The sequence below is a fragment of the Periophthalmus magnuspinnatus genome, chromosome 1 (assembly GCF_009829125.3).
Source record: "Periophthalmus magnuspinnatus isolate fPerMag1 chromosome 1, fPerMag1.2.pri, whole genome shotgun sequence".
Lineage (NCBI taxonomy): Eukaryota > Metazoa > Chordata > Actinopteri > Gobiiformes > Gobiidae > Periophthalmus > Periophthalmus magnuspinnatus.
The window spans coordinates 30,442,881-30,455,418 of record NC_047126.1 but is presented as its reverse complement, the minus strand read 5'-3'; the positions used below and the strand labels follow the sequence as shown (position 1 = coordinate 30,455,418).

Below are 12,538 nucleotides of genomic sequence, written 5' to 3'. Positions count from 1 at the left end.
TCTCCCGCTCCATCCTTCCCTCACTCGTGAACAAGACCCCGAGATACTTGAACTCCTCCACTTGGGGCAGAGACTCACCACCCACCCGGAGAGAGCAAACCACCTTTTTCCGGTCGAGAACCATGGCCTCGGATTTGGAGGAGCTGATTCTCATCCCAGCCGCTTCACACTCGGCTGCAAACCGCCCCAGTGCCTGCTGCAGATCCTGGCTCGAAGAAGCCATCAGGACAACATCATCTGCAAACAGCAGAGATGAAATCCTGTGGTTCCCAAACCAGGCCCCCTCCGGCCCCTGGCTGCGCCTAGAAATTCTGTCCATAAATATAATGAACAGAACCGGTGACAAAGGGCAGCCCTGGCGGAATCCAACATGCACCGGGAACAGGTCTGACTTACTGCCGGCAATGCGAACACAGCTCCTGCTCCGGTCATACAGGGACCGGACAGCCCTTAGCAAAGAGCCCCGTACCCCATACTCCCAGAGCACCCCCCAAAGGGCACCACGAGGGACACGGTCGAATGTCTTCTCCAGATCCACAAAACACATGTGGACTGGTTGGGCATACTCCCATGAGCCCTCGAGGACCCGATGAAGAGTATAGAGCTGGTCCAGTGTTCCACGACCAGGACGAAAACCACACTGCTCCTCCTGAATCCGACGTTCGACTATCGGTCGGATTCTCCTCTCCAGTACCCTGGAATAGACCTTACCGGGAAGGCTGAGGAGTGTGATTCCCCTGTAATTGGAACACACCCTCCGGTCCCCCTTCTTATACAGAGGGACCACCACCCCGGTCTGCCATTCCACAGGTACTGTCCCCGACCGCCACGCGATGTTGCAGAGACGTGTCAGCCAAGACAGCCCCACAACATCCAGAGACTTGAGGTACTCAGGACGGATCTTGTCCACCCCCGGAGCCTTGCCACCGAGGAGCTTGCCAACCACCTCAGTGACTTCAGCCAGGGTGATGGACGAGTCCGCCTCTAGGTCCCCAGTTTCTGCTTCCTCCTCGGAAGACGTGACAGTGGGATTGAGGAGATCCTCAAAGTATTCCTTCCACCGCCCGACAACATCCCCAGTCGAGGTCAGCAGCTCTCCACCCGCACTGTAAACAGTGTTGGTGAAGCACTGCTTCCCCCTCCTGAGGTGTCGGACGGTTTGCCAGAATCTCTTTGAGGCCGTCCGATAGTCCTTCTCCATGGCCTCTCCGAACTCCTCCCAACCCCGAGTTTTTGCCTCTGTGACTGCCCGAGCCGCGGCACGCTTGGCCCGCCGGTACTCATCAGCTGCCTCAGGAGTCCCACGAGCCAACAAGGCTCGATAGGACTCCTTCTTCAGCTTGACGGCATCCCTTACTTCCGGTGTCCACCACCGGGTTCGGGGATTGCCGCCGCGACAAGCACCACAGACCTTATGACCACAGCTATGAGCAGCCGCATCGACAATAGAGGTGGAGAACATGGCCCACTCGGAGTCCATGTCTCCAACCTCCCCCGGAATCAGGGAGAAGCTCTCCCGGAGGTGGGAGTTGAAGACCCCCCTGACAGAGGGCTCCGCCAGACGTTCCCAGCAGACCCTCACAATGCGCTTGGGTCTGCCAGGTCTGTCCGGCTTCCTCCTCCGCCAGCGGATCCAACTCATCACCAGGTGGTGATCAGTTGACAGCTCAGCCCCTCTCTTCACCCTAGTGTCCAAGACACGCGGTCGGAGGTCAGATGACACGACAACAAAGCCGGTAACGCTCTAGCCGGTAACGCTCAACCTCCCGCACAAGCTCAGGCTCCTTCCCCCCCAGCGAGGTGACGTTCCACGTCCCCAGAGCTAGTCTCCATGTCCGGAGATCCGGTCGTCGAGGTCCCCGCCTTCGACTGTCGCCCGGATCTCTTTGCACCCGCCCCGCATGGCTCCTCCCGCAGGTGGTGGGTCCACGGGAGGACGGCCCCACGTCGTTCCTTCGGGCTGGGCCCGACCGGGCCCCGTGGGGAAAGGCCCGGCCACCAGGCGCTCGCTGGCGAGCACCCACCCCAGGCCTGGCTCCAGGGTGGGGCCCCGGTAACGGCAGTCCGGGCGACGTAACTGGCCTTGATCTTTTTCCTTTCATGGGGGGCTTCTGAACCGCTCTTAGTCAGACCCGTCTCCCAGGACCTGTTTGCCATGGGTGACTCTACCAGGGCCATGAAGCCCCCGACAACATAGCTCCCAGGATCATTCGGGTGCTCAAACCCCTCCACCACGTTAAGGTGGCGGTTCGGGGAGGGGTTTGAACCATTGAACCATTAATATTAACTGCAAATTAACTATGTCATTTTTTATTTATTTATTTATTTTTTAAATTGCAAATAGCTTTAACCTTAACACAATTAATGTAAAAAGTAAACATTTAAACTGTGGTTTTAATAATCACAATACAATAAATTCCTTGAGATTTTAAGATTTATTCACCTCAGAAGGCGAATAAATAAATGGTCACATTTTTATATAGCGCTTTTCCACCTTCAAGGCACTCAAAGCACTTTACAACAAGGAACCACTCACCCATTCACACACACATTCATACACCAGTGTACGCAGACACTGAGGGCGAGGTGGGTTAAGTGTCTTGCCCAAGGACACAACGACATCATTCATCTGTGTGAGCTAGAATTGCACCGCCAACCTATGGATCAGTGGATCTGACCACTCAACCAATGATGTTTATGTCGAGAGCGGGATTTGAACCGCCAGTGGACAAACACTCTACCAACTGAGCTACTTGCCTGCACTAATGTGAAGGGTGAAACTGAGATCTGGACTGTAGTAAATAAACCAGGTCTGGCTCAAAGACAGCTGTTTTGATGCGCAAAATGTCACGCAGGTGAGAGTCAGTTAGATTTGTCCTCACACAGTTCTTGTTAAAGTTCATTACCAAGAATGTCTTCTCACACAAATATAACCAAACAAACCCAGCATTTTCTTAGCAAAGAGTCGAATTTCTTTAAACCTGTCTTTATCCAATTGGCGATAAAAGTCAGCGAGCTTGAACACGTGTATTTTACACTGGTCAACAGTGCTGACGGGCCACACATAATTATTTTTATTCCAGATGCTACGGGCCAGTGGAAATTTGTACATGGGCCGCAACTGGCCCCCGGGCTGGACTTTGGGTATGCCTGGTCTAAGGTCAATGTAGTTTATAGGAGTGATACAACACATGAGTACAACCCTAGGCAAGGTAAGGCGAGTTTATTTGTATAGCACATTTCATACACAAAGTAATTCAAAATGTTTTACAGAATAAGAACGACATTAAAATCACAATACAACAAATCAAAACATAAATAATCACCATAAAATGAACATTAAAACAAAAGAGTGCAGAATAACAAGCTTTCAGTCGTATGCACAGCTAAACAGAACAGTTTTGAGCCTTGATTTAAAAGTGGTCAAAGTAGAGGCCTGTCTCTCATCTTCAGGAAGGCTGTTCCATGTTTTAGCTGCATAAAACTGAATGATTCCGCATGTGTAGTCCTGACTCTGGGCACCAGCAGGAGGCCAGTCCCTGAAGTCCTCAAACTGTACTCAAGCAGAGCTGCTGTTAAGACTATTCTCTGAGCCATAGGAGCCAGAACAGAGACCCGATTACAGGATGTATGTGCTCGTACTTCCTGGTTTGAGTCAGGACCCAAGCAGCAGTGTTCTGGATGTACTGAACAACAGGAGTCACAGTATTGACCCCTGGGCCACCCCACAGGTCAGGGACATTTTATCTGAGACACATTTTTCCATTTCAACAAAGTACTTCCTGTCTTCTAGGTAGGACCTGAACCAGTTTAGTGCCATAGCAGAGATGCCGACCCAGTCCTCTAGTCCCTGTAAGAGGATCCCATGATCCACAGTGTCAAAAGCAACACTCAGATCTAACAGGATCAAGACTGAGACTTTGTCTGCATCAGTGTTCAGGCAGATGTAATTTGTCACCTTGATAAGAGCAGTCTCAGTGCTGTGGTGGGGTCTAAAACCTGACTGGAGAATTTTTTTGGGGAAAAGTTAATACGCTGTTGGTCAACAACTTTTTCAAGGCCTTTGCCTAAAAACGGCAGATTTGAGATGGGTCGTAATTGTTCAGTACTGTGGCATCAAGACTGCTCTTCTTTAGGAGAGGCTTGATAACCGCAGTTTTCAAAGCTCTTGGGAATGTTCCAGATGGAAGTGACATGTTAACTATGAGAGTGACTGGTGACAGCAAACTGTTGAGCACAGACTTTATAAATCTAGTGGGTAACACATGGATGCAGCATATAGAGCAGGAGGTCACCAACCTTTTTGAAACTGAGAGCTACTTCATGGGCACTGAGTCATACGAAGGGCTACAGTTTGATACACTCTTCTGAAATAATGACTTTCAATGGTTAAATTCCCTAGAATTTTTATTTATTATTACTTTTGTCAGATTCATGTTATTTCTGTGACTATTGTGAGTTTTTCTTTCATTAACCGAAGGGTACCAATCATTTTGTCCAAGTGTACATCACTACATCTCATAGGAAAAATGTCCCATTTTCACGAGCCACTGACAAACCTTTTTAACAAAACATAAACTATGTTGCACCATGTTTCAAAAAGTTATCAATTATGTAATGTTAAAGAAAACTCAACATACATATTTTTTAAATAAATCTCGTTTGCTTTTTGTAACTTTTTTGCCGGTGTTGTGAAAAAATATTGTTGCTTACTTAAAGCTGCCTTTAGTTCAGGGCTTTTTCTGTCCGTAGTGTGCGTCCTGGTGGATAGTTAGCGTGGAGCTTTTGTGACAGTGAAGTGTCTCCACATTGTGCTGCTTTGGTGTCGCCAGTCACCCCGCACACGAGGCACATGCAGGTTTCTTTTACAGTTGTAAAATTCGTTGTGAAAGTGATCCTTTTATTTCTGCCATGTTTTTGGGGGTAAGAAACTGCATTCATCGCATATCTTCACACCGCTCGCGAGCTAAGCAGTGGTTTTGACCTGGTGCCCATGGACACAGTGTTTGTGACCCGTGATGTAGATGAACTCTGACTGGTGATGATCTCTTGGACAGTTTTGTCAGTTACAGGTGCAAAGTGAGTCAGCTCCAAGTCTCCAGGTGGCTGCAGGGGTGTTATTTATGTTGATGTGAATTAATGGCACTTTTAATGCTCTGAATCTTGTCATTAAAGAATACAGCAAACTCACTGCACTTAGATATGAAAATTAGTTCTAACGGCAATGGAGCTGGAAGGTTTGTTAATCTGACCCTTTGCATTTTTTTTTAAATAAGCCCTATTACATTTTTGAGTCATGTGTCTGCATCCTTTGATCCACCAGCCATTACAACAGAACGATCTGGCCAACTTGGATCAAATAGACTTGGGACTTTACCAGACATTGCGTCAAGCATTTTCGCAGCGGGGAATCATGATCGGTTTGCATGAGCGAGGTGTCCAGGCCTTGTTGAAATGCAACCAACCCCTAACCCAACAAGTCACTTAGTTAACTAACAAGGATTCTTCCTTTGCTTACTCTCCATGATCAACACGAACAAAGTATTTGGGCCGTGTTTGAATGCAACTAAACCATGACCCAACAAGTCACTCAGTTCACCAACCAGGTTTCTGCCTTGCTCACTCTCCAGTCTCTCTCTCCAGTCTCCCCCCTGTATCTTCTTTAAGGGAATGTGAACTAAACTTCTCTGATCCTGAACTGTCTTTCTGTTTATGTTGCAATTACTGACTGGACCCCTGTGATTACTCTCAGGGGTCCAGAACAAGAATCATTCAAGGGCCTCTTATGGCACTGCAAAACTTTTATAAAACTCTTTTCTCTTTTAAAGCTCCACCTTTAGCCAAAAATCAACTAAAATAAAACCATGTTTTTAAATTTTGGATGTCCATTAGACTGAAAAATACTGAACTTCATTCAAAACTATTCTTAGACAATATACTGAAAGATGTTTACCAGTTGTGGCCTAGTAGATCTTTTGTTGACATTTTATATTCTTTTGGCCAATGCATCTGTTTGCAAATGTTGACTTTAAGATTCATGTTTCACCAAGTCAACATAAGGAGGCATGAAAGACAATATTTTTTTGAATAAACATTTTATTTTCGTGATTTATACCAGAATCTGCGTATTATTCAACTAATAACTGAAATAAATCAATTAAATTAGAAAATACAAATGAAATAAACCACATACACATTTCTGTAAGTCAGGCCCAGGGCAGCTGTGGATGGACATAACTCCTAGTGTACTTCTCAGCCATTCAGGATTCATCAGCAATCTATATGTTAATCATTACCTTGTCAAGATAAAGCGATTTCAGTGGAAGCCCACATATCCAGAATACAGTCTTTAATCTTTACCACTCCTTTCCAAAGAGCCACCTAAAGATTGTATCAATGCTAAATGTGCTTACACCTTATTTCCAAAGAACTGTTTATGACCCATAGCATGCCTTTGATTCATACACTGTAGGCCTATATAAAGGAGGACATGGGAGCATTATTCTGTGTGCAGCTGGAAAAAGCCTTCAGACTAGACACACTGTTTACCTTTCTTTTTGTTTTGTGCTTCAAGGGTTAGTTGTTGCAGAGAAGAAAATGCCAAAATACCAAGTCTCAGTTTTTACTGGTAATCTTGCATATGCAAGTACATTTAACAATGTTTTTATCAAACTAGTGGGTAATGATAGAGAAAGTGATCGGATTCGTCTTATGGGGGCAGGATGGTTTCTCGTCGGACTGGTAAGTACAATACTATTGGCTATATTAACAGAATTGTATGTTTCCAAATTTATAATCTCAAACAGACCAAATGTGTCTCCATTTCAGAAATCTACTTTTATTATAAGCTGTCCTGCATCTCTTGGGGATCTGATAATGGTGGAAGTGAACAAGGAGGAGCTGCCGCTGTTTCCACAGGACGCCTGGTTTGTGGATAAAGTGGAAGTCACAAGTCCAGAGGAAAAACTTTATAAGTTCCCCATATACCACTGGATCAACGATGGTGAAGTTCACCGTTTCAGGGAGGGAACAGGTCAGTGGAATCATACTTATAAATGACTATTTTACGTATCGTCCAGTAGACAGAAGATTGAGAATTTGTTGGGTTTTTGACAAATCCTGTGTCAAAGTTGAAGCATATCTCCATTAAAAAAAAATAGATTTAGGGACTTGTAATTAGGTTTTTAAAAAGTCTATTAAAGTCCTTTTCAGTTTTTCTGAATTTTAGGGTTATTCTTTAGTGTGTTGGTTTGAAATAAAAACTGGTCCTGATTCTTCTCAGAATGGATGATTTCACAGAAAATAAGTTTGCTACAGTCTTCATTTCAAAATTCAAAGTTCCCTTTTATCAGGACGTGGTCAAAAGAAAAAAGTAGAAATGCAGAGGTCCCACCAGCACAGTATCTGATTTTTATTGAAAAAAGTGAAAAACAGAATTGTTCTATTTTTTTCCCAGGTTCAGAGTTATTCTTCACTTACCTTATACATTCGGCGCTTCCTAATTATTCACAATGATGAGTTTATACGCACTTTTCACAACTTTCACAGGCCGATGCAGACTTTGCTATGACGATATAGGTAAAAACTAGTATGGTAACATTCTGATTACTGGACAGGAAAATGATTTCTAATTAGGTGCAGATAGCATGCAGCAGGTGACTTATTTTGACACATTTTGCTCAAATACATCAGGTACAGGGTTTTTAATGTGTTTAAAATGTGATGTAACAAGAACAACATTTATACATTTTTTATACAAGTGTTTTTGAATGTAACAGCTGTGAAAGTCCTTGAAGAGCATAATCCTCTTGCTATATATGCAAGACAGAAGGAGTTACAGCACAGGAAAGAGGAATACTGGTAAGCATGTGATGAATCACTTTGGAAGACTTATACTTTTATAAACATAATATTCAGTATCTACTTCACATGTGCCATGTGTTCCAGTTGGGAGGTTTATGCAGATGGCATGCCTCACTGCATGAAAGCAGATGATGCTTGTGCACTGCCTCCTGAAGTTCAATTCTCTTTCACAAAGGACATAGAATTCAAATGGACTGCATTACAAGGGTAAGACATTATTTTAACAACAGTGTCACATCATTTGTAAAATATTAAAAGTAATCTGTTTCAAGGCTCCTGGAGATGCAACTGTCACATTTGAATGATTGTGAAGAGCCTTGGACTGATTTTGATTCCCTTTACCGAGTGTTTTGCTGCCACAAAACAGATGCTTCAGGTATTCCTCTTCTCTCTCCTCCTACTATTGTTATACCATTATACCATTACAATTACTATTGTTACTGTTTTCCAGACTTTGTGCAGAAAAACTGGAAAGATGATGCTTACTTTGGTTACCAGTTTCTGAATGGAGTCAACCCCATTTTGATCCGGTGTTGCACCTCTCTGCCCAGTAACTTCCCTGTCACTGATGACATGGTCTCTCTGGAGGGCGGGGCCACTTTGACAGATGAGATGGAGGTGACTGTTGTTAATTGTAATTCATTCTTTCCTAGATGTATGCAAATACATTCTTGAACCTCTTTTATACAGTTTAATCTAACTTCACAAGAAAAAGTTCAGTGTATGTATGGTGGTCCATATTTTAGAAAGGCAACATCTTCCTGTGTGACTACAAGATTTTGGATGGAGTGAAGACCAATGTTATCAATGGAGAAGTGCAGTATCTGGCGGCTCCACTTGTTTTGCTGCACAAAACCCCTGATGACTCGCTGAAGCCAGTAGCCATTCAGGTGAGAGACCAAGGTGCTCCTGGAACATTACACAGGGGCATTAAGTCACATTTAATGTCTGTTCCTGCAGCTTAAACAAACCCCATCAGAAGACAACCCCATCTTTGTCCCTGCTGACCCAAAGTACGACTGGTTATTGGCCAAGACCTTTGTGAGAAGTGCTGAGTTTAACTACCATGAGCTGAATGTCCATCTGCTGCGTACTCATCTGCTGGCTGAGGTCTTCACTGTGGCTTTACTGAGAAACGTGCCCCGGGTGCACCCTCTGTACAAGGTGAACAATGTCTGCATGTTCTGTACAACCCAGCAGGTTGTACACCTACTTTTAACTGAAATGACTAAAGGTAAGTAGCACACAGTATCTAACAAGAGATAATTATTTGTCTCTTTTTTTCTCTCATCACAGCTTCTTGTTCCTCACACTCGATTCACTCTACAAATCAATGTGATGGCCAGACAGAGACTTATCTCCAAAGATGGCGTATTCACACTTGTAAGCTTTATAATATATGTTTTTGTTCCTATTGCCATGATGCATCTGTGTACCGCATTTTATATGTTTAGGATGAGGTAAAATTTTATAATTCCATACAAATAACGTAGGGGGCACTATTGAGCCCAATTGTGATTTTCTTATATGAATCTGTTCAGGGACTGGATGTTGACCAACGATTAAAGTTTGACTGAAATCAGCCAATGTTTGTGTGATTTGGCTATTTTACCATTACCAAGAGCTTCTGTCATTGCAACAGCTACACTATGAAAAAATATGGCATAAGTGTTATTGAATTTTTTGATCAGGATGCCAAAATTAATGTTCCACAAAGTCTCAGTCTTGATCCCCATATTCAATTTCATTTCAATTGTAAAAGTCCTAAATTTTAATTTGCAGTACTAATGGGCCCTTCACCATGAATAACATTCCAATGCGAGAACAATGTTCCCATTTTTAAAATATAAAAAAACTATACATTTCCGGAAAGCACTCGCACATTTGTAAGTCATGGTGAGGGTCTCAGGCACTTTACTTCCCATCTGTGTCCAATCAGCTCCCAGGGACCCTCACCATGCTTCCCACCACTGTATGATGCTAATTTGCCTTTCACCAGCTCCTACCGCTGTGGCCTAACTAGAACATTATTTCTATTGTTCCAGAATACTGCCTCTGGTGGAGAGGGTATGAGGACCATCCTGAAGAGGAGCCTGTCCACCCTGACCTACAGCTCCCTGTGTATGCCTGAGGACATCACAGAGAGAGGAGTGGAGTCTGTTCCCAACTACTACTACAGGGACGATGGGCTCAGGCTCTGGGACATCATACACAGGTATGGTTTCCAAAGAATAATCATTTTTATAATACTTGTACCAGGAGACTTCAAACTGTAAGAAATGTGTAAGCAGTACATTGTGACTTAGACTCCAGTTGATATAGAAGTTAGTAAATCTGAACACTGGTGATGAAGGAGAAGACCAAGACCCTGGTGATTCTGCTGTTGTGATGGGAATGTTTTTAGAAAGTATTGTGAACATGGCTGAAACAGTTGGTTTACAATATGTGGGAAAGAGTGTTCATTTCAATTAGTTAAGAATGCACAGGTCTATAGCTTACTTTGATGTCTTCATGTCGTCAAAGGTTTGTGAAAGGAGTGATTCATCACTACTACAAGACGGACCAAGAGGTCCAAGACGATTCTGAACTGCAGGAGTATATCAAGGACATATTTGAACATGGCTTTCTGTCTAAAACAGAAACAGGTGAGTTTGAAAAACACACTTAACACCATACAATATTTACATAAGAAGGATATTCATTGTTTCATAATGATAATTATTTTGTAGGAATCCCACAGAGCTTCAGTACTGTGGATGAGGTGGTGAAGTTTGTCACTGTGGTCATTTTCACCTCCTCAGCCCAGCACTCAGCTGTCAACACTGGACAGGTGAGTTCAACAGACTAGTTTGTACTTCAGTTGCACAGTAAATATGTTACTACTACAAATACTACTACTAACTGGACTGATATGATGGCTCCCAATAAATTTACTCTCACGTTTACATAATTGTCAGGGCAACAGTGGCTCAGAGTGTTGGTCCCCCAACCCGAAGGTTGGAGGATCGAGTCCCGCTCGGACTAAGTTCTGTCGTTGTGTCCTTAGGCAAGACACTTCACCCACTTTACCTGAAAGTGGTGTGTGAATGATTGGTGCCTCGCTTCTGTCAGTCTGCCCCATGGCAGCTGTGGCTACAATAGTAGCTTAGTGTGGAAATGAATGAATAATGACTATAGTGTAGTGCTTTGACAAGCCTGTAAAGCACATTACAAGTGTAAGCCATAATTATTATTAATTATTGAAACATGCACATTCTATACAATTGGACTATTTGATACTCTGTAGAGAAGTTTGGTTTATTCAGGACAAGAAAGACATCATAGGTCAATGTATGTTTTAAATTCACACTTATTTATTCCCCTGGTGTTATAATTGGCATATTCCATTTTATTTTATAACAGTTCAAACTATTAAACAGAACTTTTGACAGACTCTATTACAGTGCCTGGCCATAAAAAGTCACCACCAAAAAAAGAAGTTACACAAGCTAATATTTTGTCGGGTCGCCTTTAGCTTTGATTACGGCACATTCGTTGTGGCATTGTTTCGATTTCGCTTCTGCGATTTCACAAGATTTATTTCCATCCAGTGTTGCATTAATTTTTCACCAAGATGTTGCATTGATGATGGTCGAGTGAACCACTGAACCACTCTTTCACTATTTGAGCCCAATGAATCCTGGCATTGTCATCTTGGAATATGCCCGTGCCATCAGGGAAGAAAAAATCCATTGATGGAATAACCTGGTCATTCAGTATATTCAGGTGTCAGCTGACCTCATTCTTTGAGCACAAACTGTTGCTGAATCTAGACCTGACTTGTACCTATAGGCTTGTACCTATTTGCTTAGTTAAATCCAGGTGGTGACTTTTTTTTTTGGCCAGTCAGTGTATATTCTCATTATTTAATGGGCCATATGGATACATTGCAGTTGGACATCGGTGGCTGGATGCCCAACTTTCCACCCTCCTTACAACTAGCTCCACCAACCATCAAAGGCAGGGCAAATGAACACACCCTGCTGCAGACTCTCCCTGATGTCAACACCACTGTGCATGGATTGGCAGTACTGTGGCTCCTCAGCACACAGTCCACCGATTTTGTATGTATTTTGTACCACTTTATGGCACTAAAGTATGCCAGTTGCAGAATGTTTCAATACCTGTGCATTTTGTTTTCTCAGGTTGCTCTGGGCAAGTATCCCCAAGAGCTTTTCACTGAAGATGTGTGCTGCAAGCTGACCAAAGATTTTGAAAAAGAGCTGAAAGACTTGGATGAAGCTATAGACCGCAGAAACAAAAATCTGAAATTACCATACACTTACATGGAGCCCAAAACCATGGAAAACAGTGTGTCTCTTTAAAGCTCTTGTAGGGTAGATTGAACCTTAACAAATCCTACCATGTGTGACAGGACATTAAGTGTGATTAAAATATAATCAATTGAATCAAATATCAATATTATCTCACATAATTTAATGTAATGTAATTTAATGTAATGTAATCTAATTTAATATTATCCAATCAAATATTGTATTAACTATGAAATAACTACCAAAGATGAACTGATCAATATATTTGTTGTTCTCTAATAATAATAATATGTATAAAAGAAATATGTGTCTGTATAGTGTCTCCATTTTGAATTCTTGGCTTTTAACAGAAGGTATGTAGA

At 43.0% G+C, this 12,538-nt stretch overlaps 1 protein-coding gene across 1 annotated transcript; it reads left to right on the top strand.

Moving 5' to 3' along the window:
- The first annotated feature begins 6,597 nt into the window (after positions 1–6,597).
- Positions 6,598–12,255, top strand: LOC117370238 (polyunsaturated fatty acid lipoxygenase ALOX15B-like). Its single transcript, XM_055224663.1, has 14 exons — positions 6,598–6,741; positions 6,829–7,033; positions 7,779–7,860; positions 7,948–8,070; positions 8,136–8,239; positions 8,315–8,481; positions 8,610–8,753; positions 8,824–9,027; positions 9,160–9,246; positions 9,909–10,078; positions 10,387–10,508; positions 10,593–10,693; positions 11,796–11,966; positions 12,048–12,255. The coding sequence occupies exons 1-14, from the start codon at positions 6,598–6,600 to the stop codon at positions 12,225–12,227; spliced, it is 2,004 nt and encodes a 667-aa protein (XP_055080638.1). The 3' UTR covers positions 12,228–12,255.
- The last annotated feature ends 283 nt before the right edge of the window (positions 12,256–12,538 follow it).